This window comes from Meriones unguiculatus, chromosome 2, assembly GCF_030254825.1.
Source record: "Meriones unguiculatus strain TT.TT164.6M chromosome 2, Bangor_MerUng_6.1, whole genome shotgun sequence".
NCBI classification, from domain to species: Eukaryota; Metazoa; Chordata; class Mammalia; order Rodentia; family Muridae; genus Meriones; species Meriones unguiculatus.
This window is the reverse complement of record NC_083350.1, coordinates 124,152,794-124,172,984: the sequence shown is the minus strand read 5'-3', so window position 1 is coordinate 124,172,984 and position 20,191 is coordinate 124,152,794. Positions and strand designations below refer to the sequence as shown.

The 20,191-nt window shown below is 38.5% G+C and overlaps 1 protein-coding gene across 1 annotated transcript; it reads left to right on the top strand.

Annotated features, from left to right (window-relative positions):
• Positions 1-4: 4 nt before the first annotated feature.
• On the top strand, positions 5-14,796 carry Thap2 (THAP domain containing 2). Its single transcript, XM_021644839.2, has 3 exons — positions 5-694; positions 7,476-7,671; positions 10,527-14,796. The coding sequence occupies exons 1-3, from the start codon at positions 624-626 to the stop codon at positions 10,911-10,913; spliced, it is 654 nt and encodes a 217-aa protein (XP_021500514.1). The 5' UTR covers positions 5-623; the 3' UTR covers positions 10,914-14,796.
• Positions 14,797-20,191: the final 5,395 nt, after the last annotated feature.

The window sequence follows — 20,191 nt, the reverse complement described above, 5'->3', positions numbered from 1 at the left end:
TGTCCCGATCGTCATTTCCTGCGGCACGCCGGAAGACGACTTCCAAGTCTCGCGGTAACCAGAAGCGCGCCGCGGTGCGCGCTGGGGTTTGTAGTTTCCTCTTGCGCAAGACTTCGCCCTTGGTCACCGACCGCAACTGTAACTGTCCCTGGCATCATGTCTGTGATGGCAGCGTCAGTGTCCGCGGGTAGCGGGCCTGCTCGTCAGTCGCAGACCTGATTTTCAGAGTAATTAGTTGTTGGGGAAGACACCTACCGTCTTCTCATTGCTAAGGCGCCCCAACCTACGACGCAGTGTACCTACTCTCTTTGGGACCACCCCGGGGGTGTGGATGTGGGGGGCGGGGAGCGGGTGTGGCCGCCATGTTGGTGAAGGCGACCGTCCGCGGCAGGCGCTCCAGCACGTTGGCTCTGCGGGCCTAAACCCGCCATATTAATAAAGAGAAAGGGGAGTGGGCCCTCCCTCCCCTCCCTGCGCAGTACACGCCCCCTCTCTCAGTCCCGCTCTGCACCGAGCTGGCTGCGCCTGGCCGCCTGCCTCGTTTGTCTAGCGTTTGGACAGAGGCTTAGCTGGCAGAGCCTCAGAACTGGCTTAAGGTAGCGCCGGATGAGGGGCCGGGGGAAATGCCGACCAATTGCGCCGCGGCGGGCTGTGCTGCTACCTACAACAAGCACATTAACATCAGCTTCCACAGGTAACCTGGGCAGGGAGTTGGGTTACGGAAATGGGAGCTTTAACCAGCCTGAGTGTCGGTCCTGTCAAAAGAACGGGGTCCTCCGACTTGAGTTACTTGCCCAGCTACTGAGAGCAGGGAGCGTCACTTCTGTCCTTTGTGTGTGCTTTCGCACATCTGGAAACATTTTCTCCTTTTCCGGGAAAAGTTTACCGAATTCGCAAAAAGAAGTCCGAGTTATTGTGAATGATATCCCTTACATTAAAAGTGATGCGTATGCCTTTATTTCCTACCCTTTTATTTTTATGCCTTAGACCATGCCTTGAGACGAATGACGCCATAAGGGAAAGATCATTCCCGTTCAAGTCAACGAAACTCTTTAAAAACCCGCTGTGCTCGAGTTAAAATTTGGAACTTGCTGAGTTGACGAGCAATTTCTAATAGTTACACGTAGTAACTGCTGAAGAACTGAGTCATCACTGACGGCCATTTAATTAGGCAATGTTTATCAAAGAGCAAATAGAAGCTTTCTCTTTAACAGAATCATGAAGAGAATCTAGGTTTTCTTTTTCTTTGGTCAAAAATGCAGTCATGTTTTTAGTTCTGTTAGGTCAAACTTTCCAAAGCATTTGAACACTGCCTTGAATATAACAGGCACTCAACAAATGCTCACCTTCGAGAACTGCCACCCGCCCGAAGAAAAATATTAAAAACTTAAATAAAAACAGGTCTGATTTTATATACCCCACCATACAAATTGTGATCTTAGAATATAGAAAATGTCTTTGCTCTTTTCCCCACCTCACTTTTGCTGGGTGCGTCCCCTAACTAAAAGCTGCCACTTAAAAAATCCTTCTGATATTTGTTTTAAAACTATTTCATGTAAAGGTAGTGCTTTATTCATTCTTAGAGCTAATGTACACCGGGTCCCTAATTGCCTGACATTATGCTAATGACGGAGAAAGTTTTTACCCTCAGGGACTTTAGAATTGAATAAAGGAGTAAGGCATAATTACAGTTGAGTGCCACAGAAAAGACATTCAGAGAGACCTAATTCAGCCTTGGAAAGTCAAACGACACCTCACAAAAGAGGTGACATGTCACATGAGACCAAAGGATGACATAGGTTTGGTCTTCTACACTAAAGCATTTTCTGTTTTGTTTTCAGAGTACTTGAGAAGTCCTGAAGATTATAAAAAGAATAGCCTGCTCAGATTTACATAATAAAAAGCCTTCTGGCTGCAGTGTAAGGAGTTAAAAGAGTGATACTTAAAGTGCTAGTCAAGCATCACCAGAGATGGATTTGATAAAAACGGAGCCTATTATAGAATGTTAATTTATTTGCTGTTTCCTTCACAGGGAAATTAGGCTACATGTCAACTGAACTAAATACTGATGCGTAGTTGTTTGTACAGGGGCACTGAATTAAAGGAGTTGAGAGAGCTGAATGAGAAGAAAATGGGAAGCTGTAACAAAAGGGAGCCCAAGCCTGGTGTGATGATACATGTCTGTAATCTCAGAACAGAGGAAGAACAGGCCAGCCTGAGCTATACAGGCCCTGTCTCAAAATAAGATTGTAAATTATATGGAATCCATTCAGTGGCCTAGAATAGGATGCTATTGGCAATAAAGATGGAGAGAAATAGATTTTGAAAAATGTTTAAGGAGAATTTACTGGATTCTATAATCTGATATGGAAGACAAATGGGAGGAGTTTAGCCACTAAAATCCTTTAAGAGATGCACAATGGAGAGCTTGTTGTGGTGGCTCACAGCTGTAATCTTAGAACTCAGGAGGCTAAGCCGAGGGATCCACCCCAACTTCGAGGCCTGTCTAGACTACACAGTAAAACCCTGTCTCAAAAAAAGAAGGAAAGGATATACCGTGTACAATACTGTTCATCTAATGTGAAATTAACATTGTTATGATAACCTTAGAAATTTAGGTCTTTATAATTGCTAGGCAGGCACATTTCTATATTCCCTTTACACTGGAAGAGTAGGTAGAAGAATCACCATGAGTTTAAGGCCACCATGAGTTACAGAATGAATTTGAGGCTTAGCTACAAAATAGCACCTATCTCCAAACACAACAAGCATAAAAAGGGTGGGGGAGCTAAAACAGTGTTATAATAAAAATACAAATAATATGTAACTTCTCTTGTAGGACGGTGGACTCTGTGAGCGTCAGGGTCTCACTATGTAGTTCTGGCTGGCTTATACTCCATAGGTACACCAGATTAGCCTTGAACTCACAGAGCTCTCTCTGCTCCTGCTTCGCAAGTGTTTTCCATTAAAGGCCACAATGCCTGGCAGACACAGACTTCTTCGTCTGCCTGTACTTATTGTGTTGGGTAGGGGCTGGAGAGATAAATGGCTCGTTTGCTTCCTAGCACATACATGGCAGCTCACAAACCAGACCCAGTGGGTTCAATACCTATTCTGACTTCCTCATGCTCTTACATGCATATCGTATATACAGACACAGGCATGTTATACGTACAAAATAAAAATAATTTTAAAAATTATGTTGCCTAAATTTATTTTCAATTTTTTTACACTCTTACCCTATTCCAGTCTATATCTCCTTCATAACCTTAAATTGCCTCTGTTAATATTATCCGTGTGTCTCATTTTCATGATGTGTGCTCTTTTTCACTCAGTGAGATAATCTCCACTTTTAAATTTGTCACTACTTTTATGATTTTTCTTCTTTGGGTTTCTTTGTTTTTATCTTTTCCACTAACCCTTCCCAAACTCTTATCAAAATGATTCGCCTGTGTCTGTGTGTCCCACTTGTGATATACAACTTAAAAGATTCCCAAAACTGTAGAAGTCTTATCTCTAATGAGTAAAAAAAACTTTATGGCCTAATTATATACTGTTTCCCTGGTCCTCTGCCAGTGCCATAGAGTAAGTATCAGTAATCAGCTGCCATACTGATTCCTGTATTTCCTTTTTCAGTGCGTGGAAATACCATCTACCCAACAAGTTGGAAGTAGTCCAACATGATGTATCACTATTCCCTCTTGATTGGATATTGTGACAGTATCTTAACCAGTTTCCTGGATTCAATTCTTGTACTTCTAACCACCCTTCTCTAATCAATGGTTCAAAGCTCCCCATTAACAACTGTCTTTTCACAAAAGGGGAATGCCCCAATTTTTTGTATTTGCCCAGTTTCTAAGATGCATTTACTCTCACCAAGCTTGGTTTCAAGGCACCGATATGACACGATTGATTGTGGAGATAAGAAGAAATGTATAATATCACACTAATCTATAGTGATTCCACAATATAGATGCAGTAGGCATAAATTACTTTAAAAAGTGGAAAGTGGAGCTGGGGAGATAGCCCAGAAGCTAAAAGTGTGTACCCTTCTCGAGTACCCAACTTCAGTTCCCAGTACTCATAGCAGGCAGATCAATCTGTAACTGCAGGGCTAAAGGATCCAACTTCTGGCCTCCTTGTGTCCCTGGGTTCATGTGTATGTATCCACACACAGGAACATATATGATTAAAAACTATTTTTTAAAAAGTTACCAGGAAAATAGCTTTTATTAATAGTTGTATTTAACAGCTGATTCTGTCAGGTCTTGCAATTCAGCCCTTTATGGCTTGTCTATGACACTTTGAATATATTTTAATATTTTTGACTTAGAAAAGGCCCACCATGATTTTCTCTCATGCCCAAGACTCATAACTTCATTAGTCCTACTTTTAAGGCCTTTTCTTGGGGCCTTCTGAATAAATCGACATGTCCTACCCCATAAGGCCCTGTACTTACTATTTTACAAAAGACCTACTGTGCCACTAAGCCAAGCATTTATTTACATTTTCTAGTCTTTAAAAGGAATATGTGTGTACTAAAGTTTGCAGATGTGCTCATGGAGGCCAAAGAACAACCTTGGATGTTGTCAACTCTTCAGGCACTTTTTTTTTTTTAAACAGGGTCTTTCATTGTCCTGAAACTTCCAAAGCTTGATCAGTGAGCCATAGGGATTCACCAGAGCTCTATCTCCTCAGTCCTTTGAAGCATTTCTACCTTACATTATAGATAAGAGAAATAAAATTCCTGAAACTGGGACTATATCTCAATGGAAGATACTTAATGTATATGAGACATTGGTTTTGATCCTTGGACCACTATCACCGAAATGGAGATCTAAAAAAAGTATACTTTAGTAAATTTGCCTGTTGCGTCCAGATACTGTGCAAAGGAGCTAGCATTGGAATTCTGGTAGTCTAACAATGTTCTCAGCCACTCTGCCAACAAGTGAGGACTACTTAATTCACTACCTTTTCAATTACAGTATACAATTAGAAACGAGGCTTTTTAAAATTATTACCACCACAACTAACAGTATACAGTTAGAGGCTAGGCTCTTTTCTTTTTATTACCACCACATCTATAATGCCTAAGAATGTAAGAGCTATTCATCTGTTTATTTAAAATGAAAGCCAAATAGCATGTTCTGTTGAGTGACTTTTCCCAAACGTGTTGTAGAATATATCCATCTGTTACCACCATGTGAATTTGCTAATATTTAGAAGATTTTTTATTAAATTTAGACAGTGGGCTACATTTGCTACCCTTAAATACACTGAAAAATCCAGATGACACATTCAAGGACCAGGCAGAGTTAGATAGGCCTGTAATCCACTGGAGGCCAAGGTCATCCTCAGCTACATATTAAGTTTGTTGTCAGGCTGGGTGACTTTCACTCTCAAAATAGATAACATCTACAAAACATAATTAAAAATAATGCTCTAAAATATGATGGTACAAGCCCATAATCCCAGCACTCAAGATGGAAGCCAGTGGACCTCAAATGATACATTCTGCCCATCTTTAGTAATTCCCTAATAAAATGAAACACTCTTTAGGTTTGACAAACCACTAAATAATGAAATAAGAGTTCTTTGCAATGAGATTAAGAGGTAAGAACTAAACCAAAGGCAGGCGGAAGCTCACTCCTGTAATCCTGTAACCACTTGAAAGGCTGAGGCAGGAAGACTGCAGAGCTTCAGGGTGGACAATCATGGTTCAGATAGGTAGATCCTGTCTCAAAGAGCTCAGAGGGTGGTAGAGCCTGAAAATAGCAGCATTGGTAAATTCATTAGAAAAATGTCTTCTGGCAAAATTAAAATATGAAAATGTTAACTGGAGTGACAGTATGTCTTCAGGACATATCTGATGCCAGGAAGGATATTTAGTGTACATTTGGGCTTTCATCTCTTTATGCTCCTCCTCACTAGTAATGTGTGGAAATCTCATTCCATCCATGTGATAGGCCTTCTGCACCACCTGATCTCAAATGGATGTTATGATTCTTTTTGTACACCGGTTAGTACATCGAGTACATATAAAGAAGACTTATAAGCTGGCAGAATGGCTCATTGAATTAAGGCACTTGCCATGCAAAGCAATCTGAATTTATTACCCAGAACCCATGTAAAGGTTGAAGGAGAAAACCAACTCAGCCTCAGGCCTCCATTTGCAAGCTGGCACACATATATCATACACATGTAAGATCAAAGGGATCTTTTTAACAGTCATATACTAATTGTGTATTTGAGAAAGACTGTGTATACATGCCCATGGCCTTCATGTGAAGGGCAGAGGACAACTTGTGGGAGTTGGTCTTTTTTCTGCCATGTGGGCCCAGGTTATGAGGTTCAGTGGTAAGAGTTCTTACCTAATGACTCATCTCATTGGCCCTAAGTTAAAAAGAAAAATAAGAGTTGTAATTGAAATTTAACTATGTATGAATATTTATTCTTACATTTCCAAGTCAATTAACAAAGAATTATTAGAATTTTCAGAAACAGTCCTGTCTATTTGTGTCTTCCTTAAGCAGCATGTGTTGGATGAATGTAGCTTTTGTATTTGAAATAAATATAAAAGGAAAAGGATAGGTACAGATCACTTACCTTTTTATAATTATGTTTTCTGCTATGCTCCATAACTCCAGATTTTTTGTGCAGTTTAGCTATATAGAATATAGTGAGTTACTTATATATCCTATATTTGCATTAATATGTCAGTTTTTGTTGAGTTCTTATTTTTTACAAGGCATGATCAAAGATAAGCAGATAAATAATAATAATCACTTGAATCAAGAAATAGCAAAATGGCTCAGCAGGCAAAAGCTATCACACAAGCTGTAGAACTTGAGTTCCATTCCAGAACCCATGGTGGATGGAGAGAACCAAATCAGTTCCCTCCCAGAAGTTGTTTTCTGGCCTCCACATATTAGTCTGCATGTGTGCAGGCACATGTACGCATGCACACACACAAACACACACACACCGCACACTCTGTTTGCATGCATGTACACAATTAGTTCTCTTTGAAAATATATAACTTGTACACTGGAAATTTTAATGGAGAAAGTATAAAGCAATGATGTAATGTAGGAAAGGCAGAAGGGAGTGAATTACCCAGACATTCCTTGTTGACGTTTGGTCTTTACCTGATTTACCTGTTATGTATCATCGGATAAAAGCATGTGAAATCACGCCGTAATCAGTCATTCCACACAACAATGTTGTCTGTGTTTTAGTATTGCTCTTGTTAAGGGGTAAGTTGGAAGGAATATCTCTTTTCAAAGTTCAAAAAATAAAGTTATAAATTTAGTTTCTCACTAAATTTTCATAACTATAAAAATTAGTATAAATTGGCATCTGGAGATTAATTTTTTTACATAAATGAGGGAAATTATAAAATTTAACTGTTTGAAATACAACAAAAGTTGTAGGACAGTTGGAATTTGAGTTGCTTTTTGTTTCCTTGTTTTAAGGTTTCCTTTGGATCCTAAAAGAAGAAAAGAATGGGTTCGCCTGGTTAGGCGCAAAAATTTTGTGCCAGGAAAACACACTTTTCTTTGTTCAAAGCACTTTGAAGCCTCTTGTTTTGACCTAACAGGACAAACTCGACGACTTAAAATGGATGCTGTTCCAACCATTTTTGATTTTTGTACCCATATAAAGTCTATGGTAGGTGATTGCCACTCTCCTTTCTTAAACCATGTATTAGGTCCTATTTCTTTTTGTTTGTGCAAGGAAGCAATTCACACAGTGATAACGTGAGTGTGTAATGGCACACTTCAAAAACGTTGTAGAACTTCCTCTTGTGTAATAAAAGTGCAGGCTAGAATAGAAACCAGGTCTCCTGACTCCAGCCTTCTTTCCCCAGTGAGGTCCAAAGGGACCAGAGAAGATTACTAATGAAACTGTCAGAATCACTCTTTTCTGATTTTAAGGTGACAAGTGACATACTAGTAAGTACTTTAAGAGCACATACTCAGTTATGTCAAGAATTGGTGCTTCAAGGGGAGGCATGAGGACTTGGGCATTTGCAACATCATAGGAGGTTCTCACCACACATAGGACAGTTTACTACATGATAAAACTAAAGCCAGACAGTTGAGGGATAAGTAAGGAATTATCAAATGTTGACTTATTTGAACAAAAAGAGAGAATTACATACAGGATTAATGAATTAAAACAAGTTTAAGCCAGGCATGGTGGCTCATACCATTAATCCCAGCTCTCTGGAGGCAGAAACAGGCAGATTTCTGTGAGTTACAGGCCAGCCAGATCTGAGTTCCTAGGTGGCCAGAGCTACACAGTAAGACCCTGTCTCAAAAACAAAACAAAACCACTTGGTTTAAGGCTGCAAATAAAGCTCTGTGGTAAAGTGTCTCCAGCATGCACAAGGTTTGGTGACCAGCACCAGAGAAAAGAGACAAGAAGAGAAAAAACGGAGCATTTTATCTGGTTGGGTAAGATCTGAGTAGAGAAGAAAAACTGAAAAAGTTACCTAAAGAAAAGTTTGCTGGGTGCATGGTGCACGCTTGAAATCCACTTGAGAGGCAGAGGCCAACCTGGTCTAAAAAGTGAGTCCAGACAGCCAAAGCTACACAAAGAAACTCTGTCTGGAAAAGGTAAAAAACATAGAGGGTTTTGAAAAGGGACATCTTACCACTAAGAGAGGGAAAGCTATTGTTGTAATTACTTGTGACATTTGAATTCAGAAGTGGATGTGAACTAATATAATGAGTAAGAGGTTGTGTGTTGTTGCTGCTGCTGCTGTTTAAGATGTTAGAAAAGCAGCAGAGCAGCAAGGGCTTTCTTATTTCTAAATCTTTCGCATTTGAGCACCTCATAGAGTACCTGACCCCAAGTACACACTCAAATATCTATTGAAATTGAAAGGTGCCACCAACTGGCGCAGGAGTGCACCTTTGTAATTCATGTCCTCTGGAGGTAGAGGCAGGTGGAGCAGTTCAAAGTCATCTGCTACATAGGAAGTTCCACACTGGCTTGGGCTGCCTGAGGCTTTGTCTCAAGAAAATGAAAGAGGGAACCTTATTTCTGACATTTTGAGCATTTATTTATTCAGTAATTCAATGTTTCATTATTCCAAAGTTTGTTAGATGTTTGGAAAATGAAGAGTAAGGGGAGACTGTGCCATTTCTCTAAGAAGAGAGGCCAGCTGTGGGTTTTGTAATAGTAGGAACTATAGCTTATTCAACATTATTTTCCCCAGGAATTAATGTTTCAGTAAGCATTTGTGTTGGCTTTTGCTTTGCTTTTTTTGTTTGTTTGTTTGTTTGTTTGTTTGTTTTGTTTGGGGAGAATATCTTGCTATTGAGATAACCCAAGCTATCTTCAAACTTTATCTAGCCCAAGCTATTCTTCTATGGGTGTTTTGCTTGAATATATATCTGCACCATGAATATGCCTGGTGCCTGTGGAGACCAGAAGAGGACATTGGATCTTCTGGGAAAATGGAGTCACAAACAGCAGTAGCTTTTGCTCAGCCCTACTCTTGAACTAGCCATCTTCCTGCCTGTGCCTCCAAAGTATAAAAATGGGTTGTTTTCTTTATATTTTGGCTTTTTTGAGGCAATTTCACTGTGTAGCTCTAGGCTAGCCTCAAAATTACATCAATCCTGCCTCAGCCTACTGAATGTAGGGATCACAAATGTGTACCATCACACCTTGAGTGAATGTTTAGTTAATAAATGAAAGACACAATTATAAGAAGGTGTAACACAGTAAGAAAATCTCAAGTAGTTTGGTATTTCTGGAGTATAGTGAACAAAAGAATCCTTAGCTTTCTGGTAAAATTTCTAGCCTGATTTTAAATTTTTGAAGATTTAGTGTGAAGAACAAATATCTAAATCTGTTTGGAAGCATGATACTTGAGAATATTTCTTTATAGATATGTGAGTTCTTGTTTAAGTAGGTTCCAGGTCTGAAATTTTCATCTAATCGAAAAACTAATATTAATTAAGAGGACAATCAGATCAATACCATAGATAAATGAAATGTCTAAACAAATTTTAATTTGGTCATAGTAAAAAGAGTTGAGAAAGATTTTTTAAGTCTCCTTAGAACCATATTAAATAATTTGGAAGGTCCCTTGTTAGTCCACTGCTTATTTTAAAATCAATGTTTAAATAATCTGTGTAGTTAAAGAACATAAGAAAAAGGTAGCCAGCCAGGCATGACAACACACGCCTTTAATCTCACCACTCAGGAGGCAGAGACAGGTAGATCTCTTTAAGTTCAGGGCCAACTTCATCTACATAGCAAGTTCCATGACAGCCAGAGCTACACAGAGAGACCCTGCCTCAAAAAAGAAAAGTACAGGGTGACTAGAGTTCATTCAACCTACTGAGGAACTTAAGCTGTGATCAAATGAGGTAGCATGCCTTTGTTGCCCATTAAACTTTACAAACACTTCTTAAAAGAGCAGTTTAAATACTGTGTTACTCAAAACTGGACACTGTTTACTTATTTGTGATATTCATAATTGATGTTAAACTCTTTGTTCGGCTCAGAAACTCAAGTCAAGGAATCTTTTGAAGAAAAACGAGAGTTTTACTCCAACTGGACCGTGTAATTTAAAGCTGAACAATAGTCAGCAAGTACTGCTTGAACACAGTTATGCCTTTAGGAACCCTATGGAGGCGAAAAAGAGGATAATTAAGCTAGAAAAAGAAATAGCAAGCTTAAGAAGAAAAATGAAAACTTGCCTGCAAAGAGAACGCAGAGCAACTCGAAGATGGATCAAAACCACATACTTTGTGAAGAACTTAGAAGCAAGTAACATGCTACCTAAGGGCATCTCAGAACACATTTTACCAACCACCTTAAGCAGTCTTCCTTTGGAAGATTTAAAAATTTTTGAACAGGATCAACAAGATAAAGCATTACCAGTTCTCTAAGTCTAAAATGGATGAGAATATCTGCATTAAGTTTTCCTTACACAGAACATGATACCCATCTTTCATTCTTATCATCATTGAAGATACTTCTGGCAATTATACTAAAATCAAGGACTTAAGTTTTACCTGAAATAACAGTATCACTATATATCTTATGGAGACTTGAGAAAGTGGAAGAATTCAATGACAAGTTTGAGAATGAGTAAAAGTGCCTTATAAGGATTATATACTTAGACATCTTACAAAACAGCATTCGCAGGGTGTTTCTGGTTTTGTTTTTTGTTTTATTTTTAAGCTGCTGTCAGGAATGACAAATGATATGTTTATATAAGAAAAAACATTCTGCACCAAAGTTGAAATATTACATTCTAAAGAACATGTGAAGTGAGAGCTAAATCATTAAATATGTGCTTAAAACTACTAGGTTTTGTATTAATTAAATTATTGGGATTATGGCTGAAATTTTATAAAATAAAATCTTTGGGGTCTTAGGGCAAGTTTTTTTTTTTCTCTTTTTTAGCTTTTTGTATTTCTTTTAACCAGTCAAAGTTTGCTTATCATGACCTTCCTTATAAGAACAATGGATTTAAAAGTAGGTTGTAAAATAATTCTAACACAATAATTTGAAAGTGAAATGCCTTTGAGACTCCACACTAGCTAAGGCCTCAAGTACCTCAGACCAGGAAAACCTGGTGAGTTATATAGAACTTTTAAGAAAATAATGCAGATTTCGGGGTCTAGCTTTTATCTTAACACAATAAATAGACAAATGTATAATATTCTTTTTCTTATAATAAAAATACTGAATTTCCATCTTGATAACTGATACAATTAATAGACACATTCTACCTGAACCTATTTGTTCCTTGTGTTGATAGCAAAACTTGTAAGCTGTTTTCTTTTTTAGCTACTTCCTAATTGCCTTTTCTATGTCAAAAATAGCTTTCGCCCTCACCCATCACTTAATAAATCACAGTATAATTTAGTCACAGGAAATTGCTTAACTATGTTGTGTTAAGTTAAAACAGAGTCAATTTATATCACTCATCAGCTTTCTTTCTGTTTTTTAGAAAATGGAAACAACCTTAAATGATAATGGAAATAAAATACAGTTCTCTAAAGTAATGTGCTTCTCTATAATAAAGCTATGCAAATACTGATGTTTATAAAATGCAAGTATGAAGATTGCTCTCCTGGCACCACTTGCACCTTAGAAAGGCTTGCCTTGTGTCAATAAATGTAACAAATAAATAAGAGCCCTTCCTTCAAAATGTTTTGGCTGAGTAATGTAAAGGTGTATTCACTTAAGTAAATTATTTAGTTCTACTTCAGCTTTGTGAGATTACCATGTGAAAGTAACATACCTAATCTCAAATAACTATGTCTTTCCTACAAAGAAATGGAATTTTGGTTCTTTGCCAACCGTTGGGTTGTTTTTCTCTTTCTCCCCTAGTTATCAGCGCTCTGTTTAGTAAGGACCATATTCCCTGCAAACATAATGGTAGGAAATGTATCTTTTAGTTTTCATGTGACACTTGTAACAAGTATGCTTTAAATTTCTTTTGTAGATGTGATAAACCTTGTTAGCTATTTTAAGTATTAGATTTGGTTCCTTGGATTTGTCATCCATATTTTTTCCTAATAATGTTTCAGGTATCTTTATATCATTTCAAAAATCAGTGTAAAACACACTGTACCTACCTAGAAGCCTAAAATAAGCTGGATAATTAAATGTAAATTTTCATGTAGTTTACCATGTACCCCAAATACTAACCACTAGTTAATGTGGTCTAGTTACTGCTACATACAATATCTTGATATCTTAATATACTTTTGAACCACAAATATATGACATTATAAAATACAACACATTTTGGAAAAGTTGCTTAGTCTTCATTCATTAGTACATTATACTTTGTTTTGTTTGTGTGCTGGGAGCTGGATGCAGGGCTTCAAGCATACATATACTACCACTGAACCATAGCCCCAGTCTTTTTCATTCACTGTTTTTGACACTGTTGAATAAACAATCCTCAGCAACTAATTTTCTGTGTATTTTCTTCATGTTGTTTTCCTGATAACATGTTACAAACTCTTTCTATATGAATTTATTTATAATACATCTGTCTGTCTTTAAATGGCTTCATTTCTGAACATGGTCACACACATCTGTAATGTTAGCCATGAGGAAAAAGAAAGTGAAGGTAGGAAAAATGTGAGTTCCAGGCCAGGCTTTTAAAAACACACAAGGAATCTTAAAATCCTGCTTTCAGTTTGCTGATAATTTTTTTTACTTAACTATGTACCATAAAACTAATGGAATGATACCTAAGGAGGCATGGGGACAAAAGTCTCTGATGTCTGCACTTGGGAGAAATGGCAGGAAGATCAGAAACCAGAGCCAGCCTAGGCTATTTGAGACCTTGTTTCAAAAATCAATAAACTAATCAAAATTATAACAGCTTTTCCCTAGATGTACTTCACAGATCTTCTATTTAACCACTGTGTCTACAGGCTACTAACCTTCACAAGGGAAAAACAAACAACAAATACACAGCTGAAGGTTAGGAACTACATATGAAGATGAATGCTGGGCTGAGATGTAGCTTATGGTCAGCATAAATGAAGCCCTGGGTTCACATTCTGATGCCGGAAAGGGGGAAATACGACAATGTCTGCCCTTAAGTTGCTGCAAGCCTCCTGAAAGAAACCGTACTGAGAAAATAAGTTTTATGAAAGAAATGGGTGTAAAATGCTTTGTTTCACACTGTTGACTTGAAACTGGAGGAATAACAGAAACTTAAGACCTTTTTACAACCAAGTGAGTTTCTTTAGAAGTAAAACAGATTTCTTCTTAGAATGAATCAAAGGAGGGTAAAACACTAGAGTTTGGCCTGAGTTCAGTGTTATTGGGTTGTAAGACATTGTACCCTTAAAAAAAGCTGAACAAAATTATAACGTTAACCGCTGGGGGGGAAAAAAAACCACACAGCTATAAGTAGAATACTTATATTTGAATACTGGAATATTTGAAACGTAGTATTTGGAAAGTAACCCTATTGATAGGTTTCTGAAATATGTCACAAAACAGTTGTTTGTTTGTTTTTTTAATTTTTATTTTTTTAATATTAGTTGCAGTTTGGTAACTTTGTATCCCAGCTGTATCCCACTCCCTCTTTCCCTCCCAATCCCACCTTCCCACCCTCATCTCCTCCCCTTTCCAAGTCCACTGATAAGGGAAAACTTCCTCCCCTTCCATCTAAAACTGTTTTATCAGGTGTCTTCAGTACTGGCTGCAAAGTCTTCTGTGGCCTAGCAAGGCTGCTTCTCCCCGAGGAGGGGCAGGGGAAAGGGGGCAATCAAAGAACCCGCCATACAAAACAGTTGTTATCCATTCTTTTTCTTTTCCCTTAGAAGCTGGATCCACCCAAGACTGTATCTTTGTTTACTTACTAAACATTACTCTGTTCCATTTGCATAAGAAATGGAGATGCCTGTGGCCTGTGTAGTTCGAGAGTGACACGGTTTCTGCCTCCAATTCCATTCTGCCCTGGAGTTCTCATCCTTTAATATATTTATTAAAATAGGAAAATCATGTGTTTCAGAAAAGCAAAAGATATGCTTTAAAGGTATTAAATATGTTTTATGAGATCCTTGTTGATGACGTCTAGGTAGGTTTTGTTATTTCTCAGTGTTAGAATACGGGTAAATTTTAATTTTGATATAATAGAGAAAATATTTATATCAGGACTGGGTTTTTTTTTAATATTTAGACAGTTGACTACTTCATAAAGTTAAGGCTTTTGTAATGTATATTAAACAATAACATTGTACTCATAAAATGTATTTGAAATTTGTAAATATTAAAAAATTTTCCCAAGGATTTATTGTCATTCCTGTTATTTCTAAAGATAAACGTTTCTGTAAAGTTCCTTACTGTATTTGAACTGATAAAAATTCTATAGTCTTCCCTCTAAGTTGAAGCAAATTGTAAAACAGGTAAAAATAAGTGATACTTTAAGACAGATTAGTTTCATATTGTTGCCACGTACACATTATTGCACCATTTGAAATGTCTGTGCATTCTAAGCTAAACATACAAAGGACTGTAAACATTCATGTGGAGTTGGGATATCACTCAGTGCTGGCGTTCCAATGTACTAGTCAGAAGGCTCTGGCTGTTATCCCTAGCACTAAAACATAAATAAATTTTCCCTTATACTTCTCTGACAATAACTTGAGGCATGCACAAAGACTTAGTGATAAATATACAATAAGAAAGCATCCTTTTAATAGTATTCTTTAATGCTTTAATTACAAAAACAGTATTTTAACATTTACTAAGATATTTAGCTAGTAGGGTGAACAAATGAGATGTGATCCCTATTCTCAAATCTATTGTGGGAAAAGATTTCCATTCTCTTTTCCCATCCTCTAATAATAAATTAAAAAAAAAAAAGAACTTTATATGACTCCAGCTTCTGGGGATAGAGTATCTAGAGCTGGAGAGATGGCTCAATGGATTCCCAGCAATCACATGGTGGCTCACAACCATCTATAATGAGATCTGAATGCCCTCTTCTGTTGTACATGCAGACAGAACACTATACATAATAATAAATTTTCAAAAAAAGCTTTATATGACACTTTTCCCATCCTCACTGTAACCCACTCTTAGGAATTAAATGGAATTCAACAAACTGGTTTTCTTGCTGCCTAACTTCTTAAAATTTGTTCTCTGAAAGTTAAAAAGAATGAGATTCAATGACAAGAAAAAAATAAATGTGTCTGTGATAAGCTTTCACAGTTTAATAACTTCTTTAGCAAAAATTCTAAATTGTCTCTATTAGTCCTCTTCACTCTCTTGAACTTCCTATTCTATCCTCGTCTTAATTTACAGCAGTCCTTTCTCTGGGGAGGGCCTCCTGCCTATAGGAACTGCACTTCACCTTTAGTCCCTTCTACCACCAGGCTTCCTTGCCACCTTTCAAGTTAGAGCTCCTTTTCCCTCTTCCTTCCCTCCTCCCTCCACCGTCCCTGAACATAACAAAGTGATAAGCGCTTTGCTCTGAGTCATATACATATGTATGTGTGTGTATGTGTGTGTGTGTGTATATATATATATGTAGAATGAACACATGCCTTCTGCCTCCAAATCCATCGAGTTTCCATCCTTTAATACATGTTAAGATAGCAAATATCGTGTGTTTCAGAAAAAAAGGTTAAATGTATTAATATATTTATGAGATCCTTGTTGATGGTATGTAGGTAGATTTTGTTATCTTTTTTTTTTTAAGACATGATGGTGAGGTTGTTTTTGCTTTGGATTTTTGGGTAGTAAAGGTCCTACATCATTAGACACTCAAATATTAGCGGATTTCAGAAATGCTAACTCACTTTCCAGGCTGATCTTCAAAGGACTGCACTTAGATGGAATGGTAGTACATGGCCTTTGACCACAGCCCTTGGCAGTCAGGTCACATATAAAGTTAAAGGACAGCCAGGTTTACATAATGAGGCCTTGTCCCAAATACTAACAATGATGGATTGTACTTTATATCATGGTTATTTTCCCAGCAATCAGTGCATTTTGACATTGGGATAATTTTTGTAATTGTTAAGTACTCAATGTCCTAAAGACAACAATGAACTTTGAAGATGTTCTATGATTCCGAAGCCTGAATTGTGACACCCCCCAGAAAAAAAGAATGTGTAGTGGTAGGGGATTTAGCTCAGTGGTAGAGCAACCTAGCAAACGCAAGGCCCTGGGTTCAGTCTTCAGCTCTGGAAAAAAAAAAATAATAATAACAATAATAATAATAATGTATGGTAATGACAAAAGTAAGCATTGGGAAGATTTGAACAATCATTCAATTTTCCTCACTGAGCCTTTACACTTGCCACTGTCCTACGAGGTTCCAAATTCCTCAGCCTTAAATTTAATTGAAGGTATGTAGGCAGGTCTAGGGAGGAATCATATATACAAATACCTTGAATCATACAACTTAGGAAAGGTTTAACCAGAGATTCTGTTGCTTGGGAGGCTGGAGAGTTTGCTCAGCAGTTAAGAACATGACTGTTCATGCAGAGTTCAGTTCCCAGTACCCACATGGTAGCTCACAATTGGTTGCCTGTGACTCCGGTTCTAAGAGATTGAAGGTTTAGCCTTGTTGAAGGAGATGTGTCCTTGTTGGAGATGTGCTGCTGAGGGTGCATTGAGAGGCCAAGTCTCCTGCTCCACTTGCCTGCTGATCCAGATGTAGCTCCCAGCTACTTCTCCAGCACCATGCTTGCTGTTTGTGCCACCCTGCTCTCCACCACGGTGATAATGGACTAATCCTTAGAAACTGTAAGCAAACCCTCAATTAAATGGTTTCTTAAAATAACAACAATAATAAGAGTAAGAGTTGCTGTGGTAATGATGTCTCTTCACAGCAACAGAACTACAACTAAGACACTTTCCCCAAATTCAGTCTTAAGAAAGGGGAGTGTGTTTTATTACCTATCTATTAGCTAAAGGTTGGGGTAGGGGAAGAAAGAAGTTTTCTCAGTTTACCACAAATTGCAAAAAGACAAAATGCAGCTAATTTTCCAAAAATCTGGGTGGGGATGTATTCATTTGAACAGCCATTTCTCTGTGCCAGCTCTTCCAGGATTCTTTTGCTGAATTTGAGTTAGGACCTGCAAAGAGGCCTATAACACCACATGCATGATGCTTTCCTGTGGCTTGTGTTTGAGCACAAAGGGGAGATAATTCCTGGAATAGAGCCTTCTGAATGAGGAAGTCTTATTCGCACAAAAAAAAAAAAAAAAAAAAAAAAAAAAACAGGTTCCTGTTGTTAGGTTTCAAACCCAGAACAATGGCTGAGGTGCCTATTTAACATATCAAAGCGAGCCTGTTTACACAGTTCTCCCAGCATTCCTCAGTCCCCATCAGTTACAGGGTTCCTCCTAGCTTATATATCCCCCTCCCCTCCCCACCCCATCCCTACTTCCTACTTCCCTATAAAATCTAACTATTTTGGTTACCTACACACTCTTTTAGGCCTTTTGACTGCTGCACCGGATTCCCCTATTCCCCTCCTCCAACTCCTTGCATGGCTCAAAGTCACGTCCACTCTGGACTCTCCCAGACTGCCCTACTCTACCTATGTCCCTGACTCTTGCCTTTTATCTACAATAAACTTTCTCCTCCACCACACCCAGGAGCTGTCATGTTTTTTCCTTCTTTTTTCATTCACATTTAGGCCCACAGTCAGCTGTTGCACAGTCCCAGGATTTCTGCATACATAGCTCTTTGCTGTCAGTCCAACAATTTGTTCAACAAGCTACTCATGAGCATTGAGCGCTGCACTTATTTGTGAAGTTTTTGAATGCTGCACCTGAAGGTGTAGCTGGAAAGCTTGGGATGGGTGTCAGCACGTCCTGTGTCTGAGTCATTGATGGAAGTATTATTTTAATAGCTGGTTAGACAGGAAACTTTCGTAAGGGAATCAGAGCCTACTTTGCCTCAGCTGTATGGGAAACATCCTTAATTGGATGGTGGGATGGGGTGGGAAAGAACTACGCATATGAAAGCACGTTTCACTGATACCATGATTTCATGTGTAATTTTAGCCTGATTTCTACTAATGAGAAAGAACATCCATGACATCGATACTGACTAGAGGCTGGGGATACAGCAGGGTTGTAGAGCAATTACCCAGCAAGCATGAAACCATGAGTTGACGCTCCAGTATGAAAAAAAGCAAGCAAAAGACTAACTTGACACCGACGTCAGTACAGCCTGATCACAGTAAGGCCACTGCTTTTTTACAGAACAACAACTGATCGGACAAGGTCAATCTGTAGCCTAATGAAGGCAAAATAAAAACAAGTCCAGTTTATAATTTTTATAAGTGATGCAAAATTTTTTAATTAAATATCCTATTGTTACTAATTTGTACCCAAATAGTCTGTCTGTTACTTTTTTTTTTTAATGGAACCCACAACAGATATATGAAAGGTTTACTGGATGGAGATGGAGAAAGAGGGAAAGGGGGGAGGGAGGAAGAGGGGAGAGATCAACAGAGAGGGGTCAGGAGAGAGAGAGACATGATAGGGGAAGTGGGAGGGGAGAGAGCAACAGAGAGAGAGTAAGAGGCAGGGGTGCTTTTATCCTAGGCCCCTGTGGTTGGCAGCCAATGATGACACCATGGGTTACTAGGCAACCGAGAAGCAGGCTGCCTAAATGCTTACACTGTCAATTCTAATACTGGTCAGGTATGCATGATGGAGTAATATAATTATTCACCGATGCAGAACAGATAACAGTGGGTACATTATTTGTGTTCTACCACAGGGAAAACAGCCTTGGCATAAATTTTGAAATTTAAAATAGCATAATTTTTTTAATGCCCTCCAGCAGTGGAAACGTGAACTTTTAAAGAGTGACTGGGTTACGTCACAGTTGTGTACCACGCCAAAAACAGTCCTGTCACCTGTCACACAGTCAACAATTAGCTGAAAACACCTCAGAACTATGTGGTTATTTGCTAGTTACTCTTCATTTGGACAATAATACTCAATGCACTTCAGCCTCCTATGGTCTGGGATTACAAGCATGGGCCACCACACCCAGTGAGATCTTTGTTTTGAAAGTGGGACTGGGGAGGTGGCTCTGTGGGTCAAGTCCTTGCTGTGCAAGCCTGAGAACATGTATTCGAATCCCCAGTAACACCTAGGAATGGCACCCTCGTACCCATCTATAAAAGGTGAAATCAGTCCTAAGACTCAGACTGTCTGGAAATAAGATGGTCTGCTGTGGAAATGTACTGACGTGATACACACACTTGATATAGTGTATGGGGACAGACACTTCAACAACGCATGTTAGAGCTATAATTACGTGAAAGCTCAACGGCAGAACTATGTTTATCTTTACATAATCACAGGACCAGCTGAGTCTGACCCAAGCTAATGGCCAAGCTGTTATTTTAAACTACTTTCTAAATAATTCTGCTTCTAATCGATGAGTTCCTTTATCCTCCATTTACCCACCGTATCACCCGGCATGAACTCTTCATAAATTATAACCCATTACTGGTTCTAACTTCACTCGTATGTCATTATACCATCAATGGCAGGTTTTGGTGCCCCACGCCACCCTTGCTGGTGACATTTTTTTTTTCAGTCGAGAAAGTCCATAAATTCTAAGACCTAGCTGTCCTAATGTCTGTTACCGAGACGCATTACAAACACCGCCCTGAACTGTCCAAAACGCTAGCTGGACCCAAGCC